Source organism: Pelophylax lessonae (genome assembly GCF_965119305.1).
Source record: "Pelophylax lessonae genome assembly, chromosome: 1".
NCBI lineage: Eukaryota > Metazoa > Chordata > Amphibia > Anura > Ranidae > Pelophylax > Pelophylax lessonae.
In genome coordinates, this window is record NC_138768.1 from 745,067,008 (window position 1) to 745,089,139 (window position 22,132).

Here is a 22,132-nt window from a genome sequence, read left to right on the forward strand (position 1 = left end):
CGCCTACGGTCAGCCTGTCCTTTGGATCCCTGGATTCCTCGGTCCCGCTGTTCACCTGATCACCCACCGCCTCTTCCGGTCCCCTGGTCTCCCGCAACCTCAACAGTCCGGGGGAAGAGGGGGTCCGATCAGAGTAGTCTCTACTCACTCTTCCCACGCTGCACTCTCCTCGCAGGCTGACTCTGCTGACAGTTCTCCCGCCTTCTCTGCTCCGTACACACAGCACTGCACAGCACCACCTCTGAAAGCTGCAATATGATACATTTTGGTTTTAGGTTTAATGCTGCTTTAAGAATAAGCTTCTCATGGTAACATTTCATTTTTATGAACTGAATCATATTATCTACTTTTTTTTTTTTTTTTTTTAATTATTAAACCTTATTTACCTTTTTTTTTTTTTTTTTTTTTTTTTTTTTTTCAGCTGACTTGTGGACATCGGTGCAAAGACATTTGTCACCAGGGAAGTTGTTCACTTCTGTGTATCCAGAAAGTTAAACTTAGATGTCCTTGTCGGAGAAATAAAAAGGTCTAGTATATCTGCCTTATCAAACAAATCTTTTAAAAACTAACATTTTTCTGTATGGTACTTCATCTGCTTTGTCAGCACATCATTTCTCGTTGCATGGTTTTATAATAACGTCCAGTGTGTTTGCATCTATATCTGCTATGCTCCTATAAAAAGACTCGAAACACAAATTCTGGACATTTTTAGAACATATTCAAGTGTCTGCTTTAGCCAATTTATTAAGGCTGGTAAAATAGTAATAATGTACAGTAAATCACACCTGCAATCAAGGATGTCTGGTTTCCAAGAGTTACTGTGCTTTGGATCTCAATTTTTTAAAATGTAAAAGAAAATTTGCAATCCCCAAGAAAAAACTTAGAGATACATGGTTCAACAGTATGTAATGTGAGTTACTGGTGGAAAGAATTGTGGATGGTGTGTTTGGGTCACCTAGGTTTCCCACATACATATGGTGTGAGGCATCAGGATTTATGATGGTTAGAATCCTAATCATTTCTGTTCTTGGGCCTAGCCTTTGTAGAGCTTTGAGTGGGTAATTCCTCCATCCCTAGGTCCACATCTCACCTGGTAGCAAGATCTCATTTTTAGTGTTGGCTCTCCACAGGCCTTTATATTTGCATGCTGACAGATGCTCAGAGCTCTCTCTGCTGTGGTAGTTGACTTGCTGACAGAACACACAAAATATACAAGAGCTGCCTGTTTGTTTTAGGGAATTCATTAGGATCTAGTCAGAAACTGACCTGAGTTTAGTAAGAGCCGGTCCACACTGCCGCGACTTGTCAGGCGACTTGACAGCCTGACAAGTCGCGCTCCCTCGTGGTCCATTGACTGCTACAGGACCCGTTCTAATAGTCGCTCCGACTTAGAAAAAGGGTCCTGTACTACTTCGGGGCGACCTCGGAGCAACTTGCATAGACTTCCATTATGTGAAGTCCCTGCAAGTCGCTCTGAAGTCGTGGTGCATGGCAATGCACAAGTCGCCCCCGAAGTAGTACAGAGTTGTGTTGCCTTAGTGTGAACCTAAGTGTCTATCAGGAGCAAATGTGTTGTTTGTTTTGTGTTATGGACTTGTACTGCATTGAAATTATAATGGTTTGCTGCCTTGCTGAATAATCGTGCAGTTCAAACCTGCTTTCTGTTTTTAGGTGTCCCTATCTCATGTATAGTTTACTGCTGCCAGTACCAGTTGAGTCTGTTTTCCTTACAATTCAGTGTTTAGGTGCAGGCTGTGTCTTAAAGAGAGACAGCTAGTGTTAAACAAAATAAAGGAACTTCTTAAACCGCTCGTTTTGGCAAATTATAATCAGCATTAGGGAAGTTGCCCAGCAGAAGCAACAGCTGACTGTAGCCCACCAGGCCTCCTAGGAGAGACAGCAATTAGTGAAACTGCCTCTACAACAGAAGCTACAAGCCCTGTTAGAGAAGGCCTACGTTGACTTCTAACCCCAGTATGTCAAGGAGTATCCTGAAGTCAAAGCAGTTGTTCAGGTGGGAATTTGACCCTGGAAAGCCAGCAAAGTCTGAGATGGGTTGATTGTTCCGGGAGACCAGGGGACCTTACAAACCAGTGGCTGGAACTGAAAGTGCTCAAGTCTGCTTAGATTGTGTAGTGTGTGGTCTGAACGGGAACATCAGAGTCTTGCCTGATGTTTTTTATCTTAATTATAGCTGGACCTGTAAAATTAATGTCTATTTTGAGAGCTAGGCTGTTTATAAAGGACAGCTTAGGGTCACAAAAAGACAGATTACCTGTGTATTGGTCTAAATGCTTTACAATAGTTGGTTACTACCAGCATTCAGGCTTGTGGAGCTTGCTAGATTTTTTATGACATAGCTTAAATACAAGTCTCTGGCTAACTGCTGTTTAAAACACCATTGGTGCTCTTTTTACCAGACTTCCCCTAAGAGGCTTTCCAGACTCAAGTTCTGTTATGATACTGCTAAAAGTATTAATGGCCTGTTTAGAAAAATCCTTTGACACCCCATTCCCCAGACCTAAACATTACAGTCAGTTTTGGAGCGACATTATTGCTGCTGAGCGCTATCAGGTGATCTGTCCTCCAGCACAGTTAACCACTTAAAAAAGGAAAACCTCACCCTCAGGGAAGACTATTCCTTTTTAATCTAAGGGGTAAACTGGCGCTTAAGAAAGGTAGCAAAGCACGCAATGGCCCAAAAAGCATCTCTTCCTTGAGATAAACTTGGCATTCTAGGTGCTGGCAGTGCCAGGGAGTGAGATATCTGCTGCCAAGTTCCCCCTGAGCCTATAGAATGTGACCTGGAGAAACGTATGTCACCATTTGCCAAGCTTGTTCTTGCAACCCACCTAGGAATTGAGACTGAAAGGCAGATATGTCTATCTAATGGAATTGTAAAGCATGTCAAGGAACTTGCTACACACATGCATAGTGTAATACTGAGCTGTGATTTTCCTGTTTTGGGAACTGTAGGGAAAAAACTGTTAACCAGTCCAAAAAAGGTGTTTGAAGTAAATGCTGTTAATATTTTGCATGAACTTTAGGGGAATGTTGACACCTGTTCATGGTTGGGAAGTCAAGTGAAACGTGAAACTTCTCAAGTGCTAGAAATATTAAATGTAAAGGTGATATGGGGTACCTCAGGAACCAGAAGTTTGCCTGGCATACCTTCATTTTTCATTATGCCATAACTTACTGTATAGTGTATAGAAGGAACAAGAACAAGTTGTGGAGCAGCTAGTGGTTCACCAATCTCCCTGTAAGGAACCATAAACCAGGCAGAGACAGAAAATGCAGTTAACATCACAACTTTAATGTAAGAGTAAAAATAAAACCGATCAGGAATGCAGTCCAAAACAGAAGCCAGAGTTTGGAAGCCAGAGCGGATATTCAGACGAGTGGTAATAAGGAAGCCAGAAGTCAGCGTTGTCAGAAGCCAAAAATCAGGATCAGGAATCAGAAGAGATGTCAGCCAGGCAAAGTCATACACAGGAACACAGCAGGCACACGCTGGAGAGGTTGACCACACAAAGGCATGGAGGTAAAGAGCAAGGCAGTTTAAATAGCTAAAAGGGGCTGGCTGTAGGCTGGACTAATAAGGCAGGTAATGATAACCAGGTGAGTCACTGTGGAAACAATATGTGCCTGGTAATTAACCATCAGCTGAGCAGCCTAGAGCATTGAGAAGACCGCTGCTAGTAATAGCAAAAGCCCAGCCATGACACTCCCACAAGGATGGTGTTGGATCTGACCTTCTCATATTTTGTGCAAACCTTTAGGTGTAGAAAATGACGAGTGGATTATGCATGGTTTATTCTGGACCAGTGTTTACAAAGCAGTTGGAGTGTTGCAGATTTTTCTCTGAGTGTCAACCTAATGTACCACAACCACATTGTTGAAGTTGGTGGTACCCTAAGGTACCTGTTGAGAGAGTTACCATTGTTCTGATGGGTCTCCAAAGTCCACCAGGGTCATTAGCATATAGTGGTAGCCCTTGACTAAGACCCCTTTCACACTGGCGGACCGATCGGGTTCGCTTGTCAGCTTTTTAAGTGGATCCGATCGAACCATCCATTGCCCTCTATGGAGCGCCGGACACGACCGTTGACACCAACCAACATCCTATCCGCTAAAAACAGACTGATGAGGATCCGTCCCCCATCCGTCTTTTGGATCGGATGGCGGTCGGATGTAAATGGACAGAGGCGGTCTGTTTACATTCGAGCGCCCATAGAGGACAGTGGGCTGTGTCTGTGTCATCTCTGCATAAGCGGAGCAGACACGCACAAGCCATCTACCTGCTCAGCGGGGATCAGCAGACAGATTCCCCACTGAGCGGGCAGAATCTGCGCCATGTGAAAGGGACCTATGCCATCCAATATCCAGCAGCAATCCCTCTTAGATTTTTTTCATGTTTTCCTATAGTGGTATGGAAATTTTTACACATCAGGAAACACCTTTCATGTCAAAGGCAGCTTAAAAAACGAAAAATAACTTGAAAATGACTCATCTTTGCACCTTAGTGTACCACCCCCAAAACTGATGGTTTGCTAGAACAGTTGAATGGAACCCTGACAGTTGTGCTAAAGGAGATTATTGATAAGAATGTAAAAGACTGGGACTTCTTGTTGTTGTATTTTTTTTTAAATGAAAAAGTTTATTTATTTATTTATTTATTTTTTTTTTTTTTAAAGCTGTGAACTTGCTGTACAAAGCTCTCTTGTATAACAACTGTGTTTCCTTACTGCCTTGCTCAAAAAAAGTGCAGGATACATCTGTTTGGACTGTTCCTGGCTGTTTCAGTCCCATGAATGGTTTCCCACTTGAAATACCAGTTGAGCGTTTCCCCCTTTTAAAATAAGAATATAGTAAAAGTTCTAAAACAGTGTTGTCTACAGTCTTGAATTTCTGCAAATGAAGACAAAAAGGTTGATTTACTAAAACAGTAGAGTCCAAAATATGGTGCAGCTGTGCATTGGAGCCAATCAGCTTTTTTTTTTCTTTTTTTTCTATCATGCAAAGCAAAGTTTATTTCTAATGTACTGCACATTTAGAAGAATACTTATATGTTCATCAGCCAGTGGGGTTGAAGTGGATAATTATAATATATATAAATCAATAATAAATATATATATATATATATATATATATATATATATATATATATATATATACACACACACTATGTTGTCAAAAGTATTGAGACGCCTGCCTTTACATGCACATGAACTTTAATGGCATCCCAGTCTTAGTCCGTAGGGTTCAGTATAGAGTTGGTCCACCTTCTGCAGCTATAACAGCTTCAACTCTTCTGGGAAGATTGTCCACAAGGTTTAGTAGTGTGTCCATGGGAATGTTTGACCATTCTTCCAGAAGCGCATTTGTGAGTTCAGGCACTGATGTTGGACGAGAAGGCCTGGCTCGCAGTCTCCTCTCTAATTCATCCCAATGGTGTGCTATTGGGTTGAAGGTCAGGACTCTGTGCAGACCAGTCTTGTTCCTCCACCCCAAGCTCAGTCATCCATGTCTTTATGGACCTTGCTTTGTGCACTGGTGCACAGTCATGTTGGAACAGGAAGGGGCCATCCACAAACTGTTCCCACAAAGTTGGGAGCATGAAATTGTCCAAATTTCTTGGTATTCTCTCTCTTTTTATTTTATTTTTTTTTAAATGAACAGAAGTAAAAAAGGTTAACAAAATGAGTAAAAGAAACTTGAAGCGGGCACAGCCGCCAATGTGGAGGTTCACATATAAGAAAGTAAACACAAAAGAGAAGAGAAGAAGAAGAGAGATAGATTGAGGAGAAGGAAAGGAGAGAGAGAGTTTGGTGAAGTAATGAGGAGGGGGAGGGAGGTAGGGTGGAGGCAGGCAGAGACAACAATACTCCTATGTATAGATTTCTAATCATAGATTATTAATTATTAACCACTTATTAAGCTAGAGCAACAGAAATTAACAACCAGGTATGACAGGGGATCTTGAGTTCTCAAGGTGTATACCATAGGAGCCATAAGTTCCATATTAGATCAAAGGAGCGTAGGCTGTTGTTTTGTATGGCTAGTGATTTTTCCCAAATGAAGTGTTTTGCATTAATCACTTCAGAAGGGTTAGGGGATGGGTCTTGTTTCCAGTGTCTGGTGATAGTCTGGTGGAAAGAAGAATATTGGCCACTATGCCCCTGAACGGTACTGGGAAATTATCAATCCCTAAATTGAGTAAGGCCAGTGCAGGATTGGCGGGGGTCAAGATGCTGGTTATGTCTGATATTATTTGAAATACTTTACACCAAAGACTACGAATGTTTTTGCACGACCATATTATGTGCATGATATTACCCTTGGAGCCACATCCTCTCCAGCACAGTGGTGAGCTTGTAGGGTACATTTTTGCTAATCTGCATGGAGTAAGGTACCATCTAAGGGATATTTTTAAGGCCATTTCCCAGTGGTTCACACAGTGCATAGTGGAGTGTGAGTAACGGGTAGCTTGGGTCCACTGGTGATCAGTATAGGAGTTTTGGGGGTCCGACTCCCATTGGAGCTTCGTTTTGTTGAATTTGGCTTTATTTTGGAGGATATTGTATATAAGTGATATTCCCTTAATTTTTTTGGGGGGGTTATAGAAAAGTTGTGCTATTTTGGGGTTTATCTTTATAGTCGGAGGTGGGTAAGATTTTATGAAATAATAGATGCGGTATAATTTACCCAAGGTGTTAGGAGGGAGCTTGTATTTGGCTATCATGGTCTCTGGAGAGGTTAACTGATCTTTCTCGAGAAGATCTGATAAGGATTTAATGTTAAACTTCTCTAAGTCTTTCAGGAAAATGTCAGGGATGAGGTGTCTTAGAGTCCCCAGAGGGATATCGGTGGTGAACAGGATAGAAGGTGTGGAGGTGGAGTTTGCTATCTTCCCCCAGTCAAAAATTGATGCTTTAGTAGTTGGTAGGCATGAGGCTAGCTTCTGAGCTCTCCAAGTGCCAGCGTACAGTAAGGAGCATAAATTAGGGGTTTTGTGAATACCTTTTTCTATGTCCAACCATAAAGGTTCTGCAGAAGGGTTGAACTGGTTTCTCAAGTGGTCCAAATGAACTGCCATGAGATAGTCCTGTAGGTCTATCATTTCCATTCCCCCTACGTTCTTGTGTTTTAATTAGGGAGTCCAGAGATGCACAAGCTTTTTCCCTTTCCATATAAAGTTTTTTAGTTGTCGTGTAAGGGAATTCAGGTGTAATGGTTTAATAAAAAAATGGTGTCGCGCTAATCAACATAGAATAATTTTAACTGATGATAAGGAGCAAACAAGTCCCAGGTGCAAAGAAAGTCCCATCCACATAAATCCCAATAAAAAGGGGGTGCAAGCAGGAGAGTCCACCACCAATCAGAATACCAAGGTACTCTTACCAGCTTTAAAGACCCCGCAGGGTCAAACACACTCTGAATGTAAATGAACCGGTAACAAAGGGAAAACCAAACACTTTGGTACGTCTCCTCCTAAAACGACCAGATCAGACTCCCAACTGTTCCTTCAATTGCTCAGGGGACATAAAAGAATACTCCTCATGGTGCAGTACCATCAACAAGTTTATTAAATAATAAGAGAGCAGCTTACATTTACGGAGATGTCATCCAGCATGTAACATGAAAAAATCGTGTGGGTATCCCACCAGCAAGATGGCTGCCGCGTCCCTCGTCTGCGCATCCGTCAAGGTTTCAGCCAATCCCGACGCGTTTCGTCATACGGTGACGTCGTCAGGGTTAATGGTTTGACTGGTATATGGAGGGACGGAAACATGTATAGAATTTGAGGGAGAAAATGCATTTTGTAGGCCGCTAGTTTGCCAACCAAAGACATCTCTGTTAAAGCCATCTTCTTTAATTGTGACTCAATTTTGGCGATTAGGGGTTTATAGTTGGCCTTTGCAAGTGTGGTGAGAAGGGGTGACTATTATGCCCAGATAGGGGATGTTAGATTTGGCCCAGATGTACAGTAAGCTCTTTTTTAAAATGCCACCACAACGGGATTGGGGATATTCATATTCATTATCAGTGATTTGAAATGGTTAACTTTGTTATACGATATTCTGCTGAATTTTGAGAGTTGGGTAAATGGGGGGCGAGGCTTAGAGGTCCTTAACATTAAAATATCATCATCCGTGAACAGGTTGATAATGTGAGGTTTTTCCGAAAGAGAAATCCTGTTATTAGCCGATGTAATTGGATCTTGTTGGGGACAGGGGGCACCCCTCTCTCGTTCTATTGGAAATACCAAATAGTTTGGAAAGTATACCTGAGGTGTACACCTGAGCTGAAGGATTTAAGTACAGAGCTAGTATGGCTGGGAGAATTGTGCCCCTAAAACCAAACTTGTGTAACACTTGAGACATATAACCCCAATAGACTCGGTCGATCGCCTTCTCCGCATCAATAGAGAGTAGCAGAGAAGGTGTTTGACTTCGCTCAGCATAGTGAACATCAATCGCGTGTCTGGTGGCATCAGATGCTTGTCTACCCGTGACGAATCCTGTCTGGTCCGGCTGTATCAAAGAGGGTAGACATTTTTTCAGCCTTTGTGCCAATGTTTTGGCATATATTTTATTGTCCGCATTAAGTAAAGAAAATTAGCTGGAGAGTCAGGACGTAAGGGAACGTCACTAATGCACAATGCAATTAAAAAGAAGACAAAGGTATATCAGAGGAGCATACATGGTACGCAGTAGAGAACCAATAGCAGCAAAACACCGTAATGCCCAAATAACTGTACAATGCAACCCAGAGTAACTTCCCACTAGGGAAGGAAACAAGGTAAAAGAGAGAGAGGGGGAAAGGAGAGAAAGGGGGGGGGGCAGGTAAAGGGGGAGAGAAGGAAGGAAAGAGGGGGGGAGAGGGACCTAGGAGAAGAAGTAGAAGAAAGGATGAAGAAAAGGGGCCACAGGGAGAAGAGGGAAGGGGGGGGGGGCAAAGACAGAGGGGAGAAGGAGGATAAGGCAGGCATCAGGAAGCCGGGGGGGGGAGGAGCAGAAAGAGGAGGATGGAAGCGTTGAGAAATGGGATCATTCAGCAGTCCAGGGGGCCCACACCTTGCCGTATTTCCAGGGACAGCCCCTATTCATATAAGTAAGTTTGTACATTGGCAGATCAACATCAACCAGTTTTAGCCAGGAAGAGACACCGGGGGAGGGGGGGCGAGGACCATTTGAGCAGAATCTTTTTCTTGGCATAGTACAGCAAGTAAGAAATTAGCAGTTTGGAACTATGTGCCGTCTGATCATCATCATGAATACCCAATAGTGCCAGGGCGGGGGAGAGAGATCTGCAGTCGGGAATTTATGTCCTCAAAAACCTCAGCCCAGAAATTAGCAATGATCCGACAATCCCAAAACATATGAAAATAAGTACCCCGATGTGCGTGACAGCGGGGGCAGTCCGGGTCTCTAGCAGGGTATATGCGATGTAATCTCTCAGGAGTATAATAAACCCTGTGTACAAATTTCACCTGAATTAATTTGTCTGGCAAGGAGACAACCAATTTAGGACCAAGCTCCCAATCCTCCCTGTCGAGCGACGGGATGTCAGTTTGCCTCCAAGCAGGCAGATGACATCTATGAAGAAGCTGCAGGAAAAACAGAACGGTACCGGAAGGCAGGATATCTGCAAGTATCTTGACACCATAGCGAGCCCAGACCTGGGGGTCTGGGACAGAGCGCAAATGTGGCAGGAAGGGATTCCCCCATAAGGGCTGAGCTGGAGACCAGTGATTGGGTTGCAGAAACCTACGTCTAGCTGCCACCCACACCCTCCAGGTAATTCTAATGTGGTCCCCAACAGTCTCGTCAGCGTGCAGCGTTACATTTTTCAGATCTGCAAAAGAACCCAGGAGGGCCGCCTCCAAACAAGTGGCTGCATTAAATCTAGAACCCTGGAACCACCAATGGAATGTCACCGGGATCGCCGCCCAATAATAGACCTGAAAATTAGGGAAGGCCAGACCCCCCAGAGCAGTCGGAAGCCACAACGTAGATTTAGCCAGCCACAGGACCGAACTACCCCATAGGAACGAGCCCAGGCCCCAAAAAAAATTTGCCAGGAACCCAACAAAAATATAGGTAAATTTGGGCAAAATCATAATTTTTATCAAATTAATCTTCCCCAAGAGATTCAGCGGCAGGCCGGCCCACGAGGAGCACCGCACCCTCAGATCAGCAAGCAGAGGCAGTAGGTTATTATCATAGCTTGCAGACAGAGGCTTGGCGATCTGCACGCCCAGATACCATAATTCCGACACCCAGCAGAGGGGGGTCGGGTGAACCAACCGGGCCGCATCATCATCAATAGGGAAGAGCACCGATTTGGAACAGTTGATACGAATACCCGAAAATTCCTCGAACGCATAAAATAACGTCAACGCTGCCTGAAGGGAAGGGCCCGCATCCTGCAAGTATAAGAGGGTGTCATCTGCATAGAGGGATATTTTTTGCCTCCAAAGCCCCGACCCGCAGGCCCCTTACCGCAGTCTCCACCCGGATTAAAATGGCCAAGGGTTCCAAGGCCAAAGCAAACAAACTGGGGGACAGAGGGCAACCCTGACGAGTGTCCCGGTGGAGTGGGAAGGATCCGGTAACATCACCATTAGTACGGACTCTCGCCTTGGGGGCTCTGTATAACAATCTGAGGCCATGTACAAACCGCGGGCAAAAGCGGCGCAGCACCTTCCAGAGATATTCCCACTCCACTGAGTCAAACGCCTTTTCAGCGTCAAGGGAGGCGACAACCCTAGTACCAGAATTAGCATAGGATTTGGACAGGTTAAGGAACAACCGTCTAATATTGATGTCCGTTCCCCTACCCGGCATAAACCCAGTCTGATCAACATTGATCAGATCCTCAATCATGGTAGTAAGGCGGCCCGCCAAAATCTTCGCAAAAATGTTTGCATCCACATTTTTGAGCGAAATGAGCCGGTAGGACGCACAGTCCAAGGAGTCCTTGCCGGCTTTAGGAACCAGTACAATAACCGCCTCCTCCATTGAGGCCAGGAGAGAATCCAGGGAGGAAAAGTCAGAAAGCAGGTAAAAGAGCCTCGGAGCCAACAGCTCCTCATGGGCCGAGTAAAACTCACCGGGAAGTCCATCTGCCCCCGACGTCTTACCCACCTGCATCCCAGCAATGGCCCCCTGTATTTCCTCTATCGGTGAGGAAACTATTTCACCCCTCCCATCCCAGGTAGAACCCACTGGCATGGACGGAACCTGACTCCTGGCCAACCAGGCCAAAAGTCTCCTATTTTTATTGCCATGTTCAAAAACCTGCTGGGTAGAGTGTAACAAAGCCTTCTTGGTTACCTCCATCCTGACCAACGGACAATTGCGCGGTCGTGCGACGCTGTACCAAAATGAAATTGACGTCCTTTTTTTCCCACAAACAGAGCTTTCTTTTGGTGGTATTTGATCACCTGTGCGATTTTTTTATTTTTTGCGCTATAAACAAAAAAATAGCGACCATTTTGAAAAAATAATATTTTTCACATTTTTTTATATCTCAAAAAAAATGTAAAAATCAAAATTTTTCAACATTTTAGGCCAATTTGTTTTCTGCTACATATTTTTGGTAAAAAAAATCGCAATATGCGTATTTTGATTGGTTTGCCCAAAAGTTATTGCGTTTACCAACTACGGGAAAGATTTATGTCATTTTTTTATTGTTTTTTTTTAACTCGTAATGGTGGCGATCTACGATTTTTTTTTTATTTTTATTTTTTTTGCGGTACTGCGACATTGCGGCGGACAGAGCGGACCCCTGACTGACATTTTTGACACTTTTGGGGGTACTAGTGACATTACTACAGTAATCAGTGCTATAAATATGCACTGTTACTGTAAAAAATTGCACTGGCTGGGAAGGGGTTAACTTTATTGGTCATCAAGGGGTTAAGTGTGTCCCTAGGGGCGTGATTTTAACTGTTAGGGGGCGTGGCTAGTGAAGTAACCACAGACATGCGATCCAATATAGCAGGATCGCATAACCTCTGTGCCTACTTCAGTGAGAATGACACGGCTGTGTTTAGCCATCTGTCTTTCTCCCTCTCCTGCAGGAGATCGCGAGTGGCCGGCAGCCATCGGAGCAGCCGGTCACATGCGCTGGCTAGGCAGGAAACAAGCGGCGTGCGCTCACCCCCTACAGGCTCTTTGGCAAGCGACCTACTGTAGTACTACGTCACTTTGCCTGTAATCGGCTGCGTGCCGCAGTAAATATACAGGAGGCGGTCGGCAATTGGTTAATGAGTTTATTGCTACATCTCCAAAGCAAAGTAGGGCTATAGGTGTTCGATTCCGAGATTGTGATAAATAGAGGTGCATGGTCCGACCACGTAATGTCAGCAATTTCGGAAGAGGACACCCGCTACAACAACCACTTGTCAACCAAACGCAAATCTATGCACGAGTACATATTAAACCTGGGAGAGTGGAAGGTGTAGTCTTTTTCTGAGGAGTGCAAGCACCTCCATGTATCATAGAGGTCCTCTTTAGCGATAGGGAGGAGGATGGACAATATTTCCTAGTAGCGGAGGAGTCCATTTGAGGAGCAATCACGGAGTTTGAGAGCTTTTTGGAAAAATTTTCTACTGCTTAGAGTTGGGGGCATACTCTCCCACGATAGTGTAGGTGATATCGTGGATCTTGCAAACAAGTATCTACCTTCTCCTTCTATTATGGATGAGTGGAGATGAAATTATACAGTGTGTTTTAATGGCGATTAAAACACCTCTTTTCTTTTTGGTGAAGTCAGCAGAAAATGTGAGCGGGAAATCTGTGTGCAGGTATTTCGGGGTCTCAGACCTTTTAAAGTGGGTTCCTTAGACCAGTGTTTCTCAACTCCGGTCCTCGGGGCACACTAACAGGCCAGATTTTAAGTATTACCTTGGGGAGATGCAGACTAGAATACTGAATACTAGAATCACTGAGCAGCAAATATTATCACCTGTGATGTATTTCAGTTTTCTTGCAAACCTGGCCTGTTAGTGTGCCCTGAGGACCGGAGTTGAGAAACACTGCCTTAGACAATAACCATGACGGCTTTAGAACATGTGGCTTCTTTCCATAAGGAGAAGCGCTTAGTGGGATGGTTCATACCACGGGCGTTAATAAACATAAGCTTAAGGGACATTGGCGTGGTATGGTAGTTGGAGATGTGCACGGACTAGTCAGGCCATTCGTGCTGAGTGACCTTGTAAATAGAAACCGGTGGTTGCTATTGGCCGGTATGTCCTTGAGCGATATCTTGAGAGTTCATCCTGTTGATAATAGTAGAAGTTGCTAAGTGCACACTGCCTAAAGCAGAGGAGGTGGATGGGGGAATCGTAGAGGGTTTGGCTCAGAACGTTAGCCATGATGAGTCAATGAAGTAGGTTGTCAGAGGTTCTTAAGATATAAGAAAGTAAAGAAATTGAAGAAGGGAATAGATCAAAAGTAGGTAGAGGAATAAAAAAAAAGTTCACGAGAACTCGCGCAGTTTGACTCCAGAATGTAGGGGAACACAACTTGTAAGTAAGCAGAAGGATATACTAATCCAAGGTCTGCAAGGGAATCCGGCCTGCATGCTATTGATAAAGCATGGGCGATAGGGTCAGCTGTCACTTTTTCTTATGGTTGTGTTTGTCCGAGTTCTGATTCCTCCCTCTTTGGCGTTTGGTTGTGGATCCATGAGATTGGGCCATTGGAGGGTCCACGGGAATGATTTTCCAATTTTTGAGTAGGTGGATTCCTTCTTCGAGTGTATTAATGATGGTAGTTGCTCCATTTCTAGTGATTTTAAGTGTGGCTGGGTATTTCCATTGGTACCCTATATTGTGGTTCCTCAGAGCTTTGGCAATGGAGATTAAAACTTTTCAGTCTCTGCAAGGTGTGAGCCGAGAAGTCCTGCAGGACCTGTATGCCATTAGCCTTTTCAGGGAGGGTATCCTTTTTGCGAAATGTTGCTAGAATAGTTTCCTTCGCCTGAAAGTAATGCATTTTCAAAAGGACATTCCCTAGGTACTTCTGGTGGGAGGAAGGAAGGTTTAGGGATTCTATGGATACAATTGATTGTGATGTCTCCTGGCGTCAGTGATGTTGTTACCCGTGCGAAAGAGGTCTTTTACAAAATGGGGGAGATTGAACGGCTTTACTGATTTGGGGGTCCCCCCTTAATTTTAAACTGTTATGCCTGGAGCGGTCCTCCAGGTCTGCTACCTTGGATTTTAACCATATGATGTCATCTGCGAGAGATGTGTGCGCATCTACCATGTTATATGATTCCATACATAATCCCATGGAGTCCTCTAAATTGCATACTCGTTCCTCAAGAGCTTGGATGTAACTGTTACACTTTTGAAAGCAGGCAAGCATATCGGTTTAAATTGAGGAGTGTAAAGACAATAATATTTATTCATTAGTCAGTCATAGCCTGACCCACTGTAGGGAAAGATGCTATAGGATCAGATGATATTATTGTGCGATTCACCCACCTCCATATTAGGTTCGGCGCTGTCATCTGGCGGGGATCTCTTCTAGGCTTCAATTTCGCTGGGATATTCGTGCCAGGGGACGCAGGAGGTAATTCTCCTCCATTTTCTGTGTGCCTCACATCTTCCACGTTTGACTGGGGCAAGAGGAAGGTGGCCGCCGCTAGAAGGCCGTTTCGTTTGTGAGAGATTGACTCCCGCTGCCATCTTGCTGAAGCTCTCTGCAGACCGGCATGAAGAAACCAGACAGCTTCTTCAGCTTCGGGTCATCTCTGGGACAGCACGAGAGAGGGGATGTTCCGGTGCCCGGTGATGTCGGTAGGAGCTACTTGGCGTGGATATGGAGTAGGGCTGCACGATATTGGGAAAAAAAGTACATTGCGATATTTTTTTTTCAACTATATATATTGCGATATTAAGAGAGCCGTCAATCCAGGCTAAAGTCAACAATTACCGGCTGGGACAGCCAGGGTTAATGTTACTGTAGGGATGCTAAGATGGAAATCATGGAGTATTGCAGGCAGCAGCACAGCCTTCTTCTGATTGTAATTGCAGATACAGCTAAGGCAGGCCAGGGTTAATAATGGTATTGTACTAGGGATTGACACTCAGTGTGGATTAGGCACAGTCTCGGGACTCACAGTGGTGGTAGGAGCCGGTAGAAGAACACATTTCAATCAACAAGAACCCACATCAGGCACTAATTAATATATGAGTACTTCACCAGACATTGGCGCTGATCCTGAATCCAATCCCTACTTGTGACAATTTGTATGTTGGAAAGAAGTTTATCCAGGTCACTGCAGCTCCTCTTGTACTCCACTGGGTGGTGGATATATAGCAGATACCAAACTGTAAAAAAGAGAGCGCACGCAGACCTCGGATAATAACGCTTTAATAAAGGACAATACAATAAGGTTGCACTCACATTTAGCTCCTTGCAAGACAAGCACATCAGCTGTAGCTTCCAGCTCCTCCCGTCCCTCCGGGGTAACCTCCGGACTCGTCTTTCGCTGCAGACGCCGCTCTAGCCCGCTCTCAGCCACTTCCTGCTTCTGGCCCCCCCCCCCCCCCGCCGGATCACAACGTACTAATGCCCACCCGCCCGCCGTCATTCACCGCCGGATAGGCTGGCCTACGCCTCGGCCGAGGCTGTATGCAGTGTGGGGCTGTTGAGTGGAGGGATCCAAGGCGACTTCTCCCTGCCTTAATGCCTATGTGCCTTAATATCGTATCTTCGGCGATGTGACTATCGCCCACGCCTGCAGCACGATAGTCGATTATCACATCGACTATCGTTCAGCCCTAATATGGAGGCCGTTATTCCCTTGCAGATAGCAGAGCTGAAGTCTCCGGTGCCCATACAGAACGACGGTCGCCACGCCCCCTAGCCAATCAGCTTTTAACTTCAACTTGTTTAGTTAAGCTTTTACCAAAAAAAAAAAGAAATAAATAAAAACCTGGAAGATTGGTTTCTAGGCAGAGAAACCCAGAACATCAGATTTTTAGTAAATCAACCCCAAAGTGTGGTATGTTTATGATGTACACCTCAAGTTTTCCCTTTTTGAAGAAGCCTTATGGTGTGCACATAGTATTTTCTTGGTTAGTAGAAATTTAAAATGTAACTCCACTTTCGGGGGAAAATTTAGCAAATAAAAAAAAAAAACATTTTAGCGTATACAATTGCGACACAATTTATATTGTAAATTAATGTTATTCAAAATTCTCTTTCCCTTTTAATCTACAGTGCTGTGATGTTCTTTAAAATGCAATATGGCTACCTGGTGGTGGTCTGTACACAGAAGGGTTACAGAAGGCCATAAATCCTCAGATAGTGAGAAGAATTCATCCACTTCTGCAACCGCGTACGAAAAGGCGCTGGTAAACGCACTGATTACAGCTGTGTGTGAGACCTAAAAGATTGAGAACGCAGCTGAAGCTGCTGTGGAGGCGCAGGTACCCTATTGGCATGCACAAGCCATCCAGAGCAGAAAAGGTGTTACCTTTCCCCTCCTATTTTGACAGATTTGTCACTAAATAGTGGACGACCAAAGTGTCTCCTTGGGGTCCCTAAGCATTTTTGCTAGGCGATACCCCTATGAGGAGTCCCTTCTTAAGAAATGGACTGTTCCACTTGTGGTGGACCCTCCGGTTTCCAGATTGAACAATGCAACCATGATTCCAGTTGAAGAGTCCCAGGCCTTTAAGGACCTGGCTGACAGGAAGGTGGAGACTGTGGCCCGCAATGTATAGACCCTGGCTGGTTCGGCACTGAGGCCGATATTCACCATTGCCCTGGTGTCCCAGAATCTGACTGAATAGGCTAGGCTTTTGCACCTTGACCTGAAGGGGGGAGTATCTCCCCCATGCCTTTGCTGAGCTGGTGGACCAGCTGGTCCAAGGGCTGCAGTTTATCTGTGATGTCTCTTAGGATGCGGCTCCCCTAGTGGCTCCGCTCTCTGTATCGGCAGTGGTCCTTCGGTGTGTCTTTTGGCTCAAATGCTGGTCTGTGGACCAAGCTTCTAAAAAGGCCTTGACTGATCTTTTCTTTCAAGGAGATCACCTGCTTGGTGCTATCCTGGATGACATCATTAAAGGTCTCACAGGGGGGAAGAGTAATTTTCTTCCACAGGCTACTATAGGTAAGGACCCTCGTCTTAGACGTGGGCCCCCCTCCTCGGCTCATAAGCAGTTTTTTCATCCCTCAGGGACTGACAAGGGATCGGAGCTCTTCGGGGCCTCCTCTGGAGGATCCAAGCGAACTTGATCTGGAAAGGTCAAGAACGACCTTCTCTAGACCCGCAGTCAAGGCCCCTTCAGCTTGAAGGTGCGCCCTCACCCGTATCTGGCATATCTTTACTGGTTCCCAGACCCATGGACTCCTGTGGTACAAGTCAGGTGGGTCCACAAGGTCATTCGGTCTGGCTATAAGACCGAGTTTCATTCTTGCCCTCCGGTAAGGTTCTTTCTTCCAACGTGCAACTGTCCCCGGTCCACTTACAGGCTCTTTTTGGGGCGGTTCAAGACCTTTTACTTTAAAGGGTAATGGTCTCGGTTCCAACTTCGGAATGTTTTCAGAGGTTTTACTCAAACCTGTTTACAGTCCCCATGAAGGAAGGCAAGGTGCGTCCAATTCTGGATCTCAAGGCGCTGAATTGCTGTGTGCAGGTGCAGAAGTTCAAAATGGAGTCCGTTTGCACGGTGGTGGCTTCCCTGCATCAGGGGGATTTTTCATACCTCCATCAACATTAAGGACGCTTACCTTCACATTCTCATAAGTGTCCATCTCCAGCACTTCCTCCGCTATGCTGTAGGAAAGGAGCATTATCAGTTTGTGGCGTTACCCTTTGGTCTCGCTTCTGCTCCTCGGGTATTCACGAAAGTGTTGGCCCCGGTGCTAGCATTGTTATGCCAATGGGGGATGGCGGTACTGGGCTACTAGGATGACCTCCTGCGAGCGGAGTCTCCTACTGCTCTGGTGGAAAACCTGGACATCACCATACAAGCTTGAGGGTGTTTGGCTGGATTCTGAATTTTCAGAAGTCTGCTCTGGTTCCGTCCACAAAGCTGGACTATCTGGGTCTGACTCTGGACTCAGCCTTAGCCAGAGTGCTCCTTCCTCTGGAAAAACTCCAGAAACTTCAGCTGGGCAAATCCTTCCTCCCCTTATATTGGACAGTGGTCACCATAAATGCCAGCCTGTCCTGCTGGGGAGGCTTCCTCTGCAAAATTTATGCTCAGAGAGTCCAGACTACCGATCGGTGTCTTAGTACTCTGAGCAATCATACTGTGCCTGGGACATTGGCCGCATCATCTTCAGGGATGTACAGTGCGCATTAAATCATATTCAACAATGCCATGGCTGCGGCTTATGTCAATCACCAGGGGGGCACAAGAAGTGTCCTGGTAGCTCTGGAGGTAGCTGCCATTCTAAGGTGGGCAGAACGATACGTTCTAGCCCTCTCCGCTGTACACATTCCCAGGTTGAAAAACTGGCAGGCGGATTACCTCAGTCGGCAGGCATTGGACCAAGGGGAGTGGTTCCTTCATCCAGAGAGGTTTTATCAGTTGTGTCTCCAGGGGGGCATCCCCAAGGTGCATCTGTTGGCGTACCAGCTCAACAGAAAGGTGCAGAGGTTTGTGGCTCGGTCACGGGATCCTCTCGCGGACGCCACAGATGTGCTGGTGGCCCCATGGGGGTCAGTATTGTCTGAATTATGTCTTCCCTTTTCTCAAGCTTATGCCAAGACTTCTACAGGATTGAGGAAGAAGGGATTCCGGTCATCTTAGTTGCCCCGGACTGGCCTCACTGGGCTTGGTACGCCGATCTGGTGTGGCTGGTCGCCGACATACCTTGGAAGCTTCCTCTCAGAAATGATCTGCTGTCCCAAGGAACAGTCTACCAGCCTGCTTTTCATTCTCTGGCTTTGACGGCTTGGCTGTTGAACGCCAGGTTCAACAGTTAAACCATTTGTCTGAGTTTAGACGTTTGTCTGAGTAAGTGATTCCAACGCTGTTAAAAGTTAGGAAATCATCTTCTAGGAAGATCTACCATCGTACATGGAAGATGTACATTGCGTGGTGTGAGTCTCTTGGGGTTCATCCTTGCCCTTTTTTGGGTGCTCGGATCTTAACCTTCCTTCAACGGGGATTGAGCAGAAACTGGCCTTGAGTACAATCAAGGGTCAAGTGTCAGCCTTAGCCGTCTTCTTTCAACAGCCCTTGGCCACTTACTCCTTGGTGCATACTTTTCTTCAGGGAGCTAGGCACTTGACCCCTCCAGTGCAGTCTCTGTTGCCGCTTTGGGGCCTCAATTTGGTGCTCTCAGTCCTCCAGAATTCTCCTTTTGAGAATATTCAGGAGATTCCCCTGCTTACGCTGTCCCAGAAAGTGGCCTTTTTGGTGGCTTTCACCTCTGCTCGCAGGGTTTCGGAATTGGCGATGTTACCCTGTCATTCACCTTACTTGATAGTTCACAGTGATAAGGTGGTTATTCGCCCCTGCCTGTCATTCCTTTCTCTGATTTTCTTTTGAATGAAGACATTGTGTTGCCTTCCCTGTGTCCCAGGCCAAGACATCCAAAGGAAATTGCTTTGCATGCTTTGGATGTGGTCTGGGCGATTAGGATGTACCTGGCAGCTACGGGGTCTTTTAGAAAATCAGACCCACTATTTGTGCTTACGGATGGGCCTCGGAAAGGGTTTTCCACTTCCTCTGTGACCATTTCAAGGATGGATCAGACAGACAGTGATTCAAGCCTATTCTATCAAGGATCTGGTTCCTCCTTTCCTTGTCAAGGCACAACCGGGCGCTCAGTGCCTCCATGGCCTTCAAGGCCAAGACAGCCACCTGGTCATCGGTGCACACTTTCACAAAGTTCTATAAAGTGGATGTGTTGGTATCTGCAGATGCTTCCTTAGGCCACAAGGTTTTGCAGGCTGCTTTTTGGAGGACCTGGTCCTCTTTGACCTGTTTTTTTCAGGTGAGCTCCTGTTTTGGTTGAGCTCCTGTTAGCCTTGAGAAATTATTTTTCGCTTTTCCCACCCCAATCCTATCCCAATGGTTAAGAAGATCAGGAGCTGTGTCCGTCAATGAACGAAAGAGAAAATGGGATTTTTTTACTTACTGTAAAATCCATTTCTTTGAAGTTAATTGACAAACACGGTACCCATCCCTCTGTGGAGTGGTAATTCTTCTGACACAGCTTGTAACAAAAGCAGAGCAAGGGAGTATACCCCCTGGGACTGCCTATAGGCATAGCCAGACGTTTTTTTCTGCCTAGTGTCCTACTCTTGTAGGGGCAGTATAACCCAATGGTTAAGAAGATCAGGAGCTGTGTCCGTCAATGAACATCAGAGAAATTGATTTTACGGCAAGTCAAAAATCCAATTGTTTTGACTAGATCCTCTCAAAAAAGAAATCGCGCCTAAAGGGATACAGACCTTGCCAATTTCCCCATTAGAGAGTGACTGATGATTACTAAACCACTCCCATACAGATTCACTGTGCACATGGATACAGACAAACAAACAGCTATATCTTCAGAATAACAAAAGATAGGAACCTGCAACAAAGTTTGTTAAACTCCTTGCAATGTACAGAGATCACCCAGAGGGGAATGTTTTTCTCTTAGAAAAAGTGGAGTTACTCTTTTAATCATTTTTTAGTTTTGACTGCATTCATAGTTTGCCCTTGTTTGGCTCTCTATTTGTGATTCACACTTTGCAGTTAATCTCCCATAGGTTCATTTCTTTTTTTTTTTTTTTTTTTGCTCCTTTTGCACACAGCATTATGGTACGTAGAACAATGTGAACTTTTAAGCTGTTTCCCAGATCAAGATCTGCTATGTCCTGAGCAAGTAGTCTTTGGTATTCTCTTAAGTGTTTACGTGGTTTGGTGCCTTGCCATAATATACAAAACAAAGAATCTAATGATGAGGAAGTGTACTAGACATTATGGGAAAATGCAGGTCCGGTATGAGACAGTGTTATCAAAATTTACATTTTTTTTTTTTTTTTTTGTCTGTCTCTCAGTGACATGTAACACATCTACAGGAGCTTTATTTACATCTGTCTTTTATTAGGTATTACAGCTACCAATTTTTTTCCCTAATTTGAAGGGTGGAATTTCCTAGTTAGTGTTCCCGCCAAGGGTACTTCTTGTTTAGAGTGAATTGAGTTTTAGCAAGTAATAGCTTATAATAACTTACAGTAGTATATTCTTCCCAAGTGTGCATTCCTTTCTTCTAGACAAACTGATAGGTTAACTGGCATCTGACCAGATTGGCCCTAGAGCATGTAGGCATATGTGTGTGACTATCATATGGATATTAGATGAGCTAATGTTTAAATATCTCTATTTCTATTTTAAGCTTTTAATGATAAATGGTTTTCTATATACACATGCTGAGCTTGGTTAGACATGCAGTCGTCCTGAATGATCACATTCTGCCAGTGAACACATCAACATGCACACTCCACTCAACTTCAGATTTAATTTTTTTTTTCTATTAGGAGGAAGGGAGAAGGAGTCGATAGCTGCTGTCCTGACAGCAGCTAGCCACTCCGCTTTTAATTGCATGTCTATAAAATTAGCATAATTTAAAGTGACACTAAAGGTTTGGTTTTTATTTTTGACCTTTTGCACAGAGCAGCCCTGATCCTCCTCTTCTTGGGTCCCCCACTGGTGTTCCAGACCCCACTCTCCTGCCTAGTGCTCCCATAGCAAGCAGCTTGCTACGGGGGGGCACCCATGCAGACTCATGTTCATTCACACAGGGCGTGGCTGGGCCCCACCCCCGCTCTCTCCTCATCGGCACACTGGCTGATTGAAAAGTAGCAGGAGCCAATGGCTACCGCTGCTGTCTCAGCCAATGAGGAGGGATAGACCCGGGAGAGCCAAGGTTCTTGTGCAAATTGCTGAATCAAGACGGGGCTCAGGTAATCAGGGTAAATTTAAGGGGGCGGGGGGAGCTGCTGCACACAGAAGATTTTCTACCTTCATGAATAGAATGCATGAAGATAAAAAAAGTTGAGCCTTTACAACCACTTTAATACCAACATACCTATCCTGCTTGATTTGTTTGAAACAATTTTTCACTAAGGCCTCTTTTACACGGCCGGTTACCCGCAG

The 22,132-nt window shown here is 45.0% G+C and overlaps 1 protein-coding gene across 2 annotated transcripts in view; it reads left to right on the forward strand.

Moving 5' to 3' along the window:
* The window catches only part of NFXL1 (nuclear transcription factor, X-box binding like 1), a 212,374-nt gene that overhangs the window by 173,962 nt on the left and 16,280 nt on the right, over window positions 1-22,132 (forward strand). For both annotated transcript variants that reach the window (XM_082259587.1, XM_082259588.1), the window contains exon 20: window positions 422-526. In XM_082259587.1, the coding sequence (XP_082115713.1) occupies window positions 422-526 (105 nt within the window). The remainder of the gene's footprint in view (window positions 1-421; window positions 527-22,132) is intronic.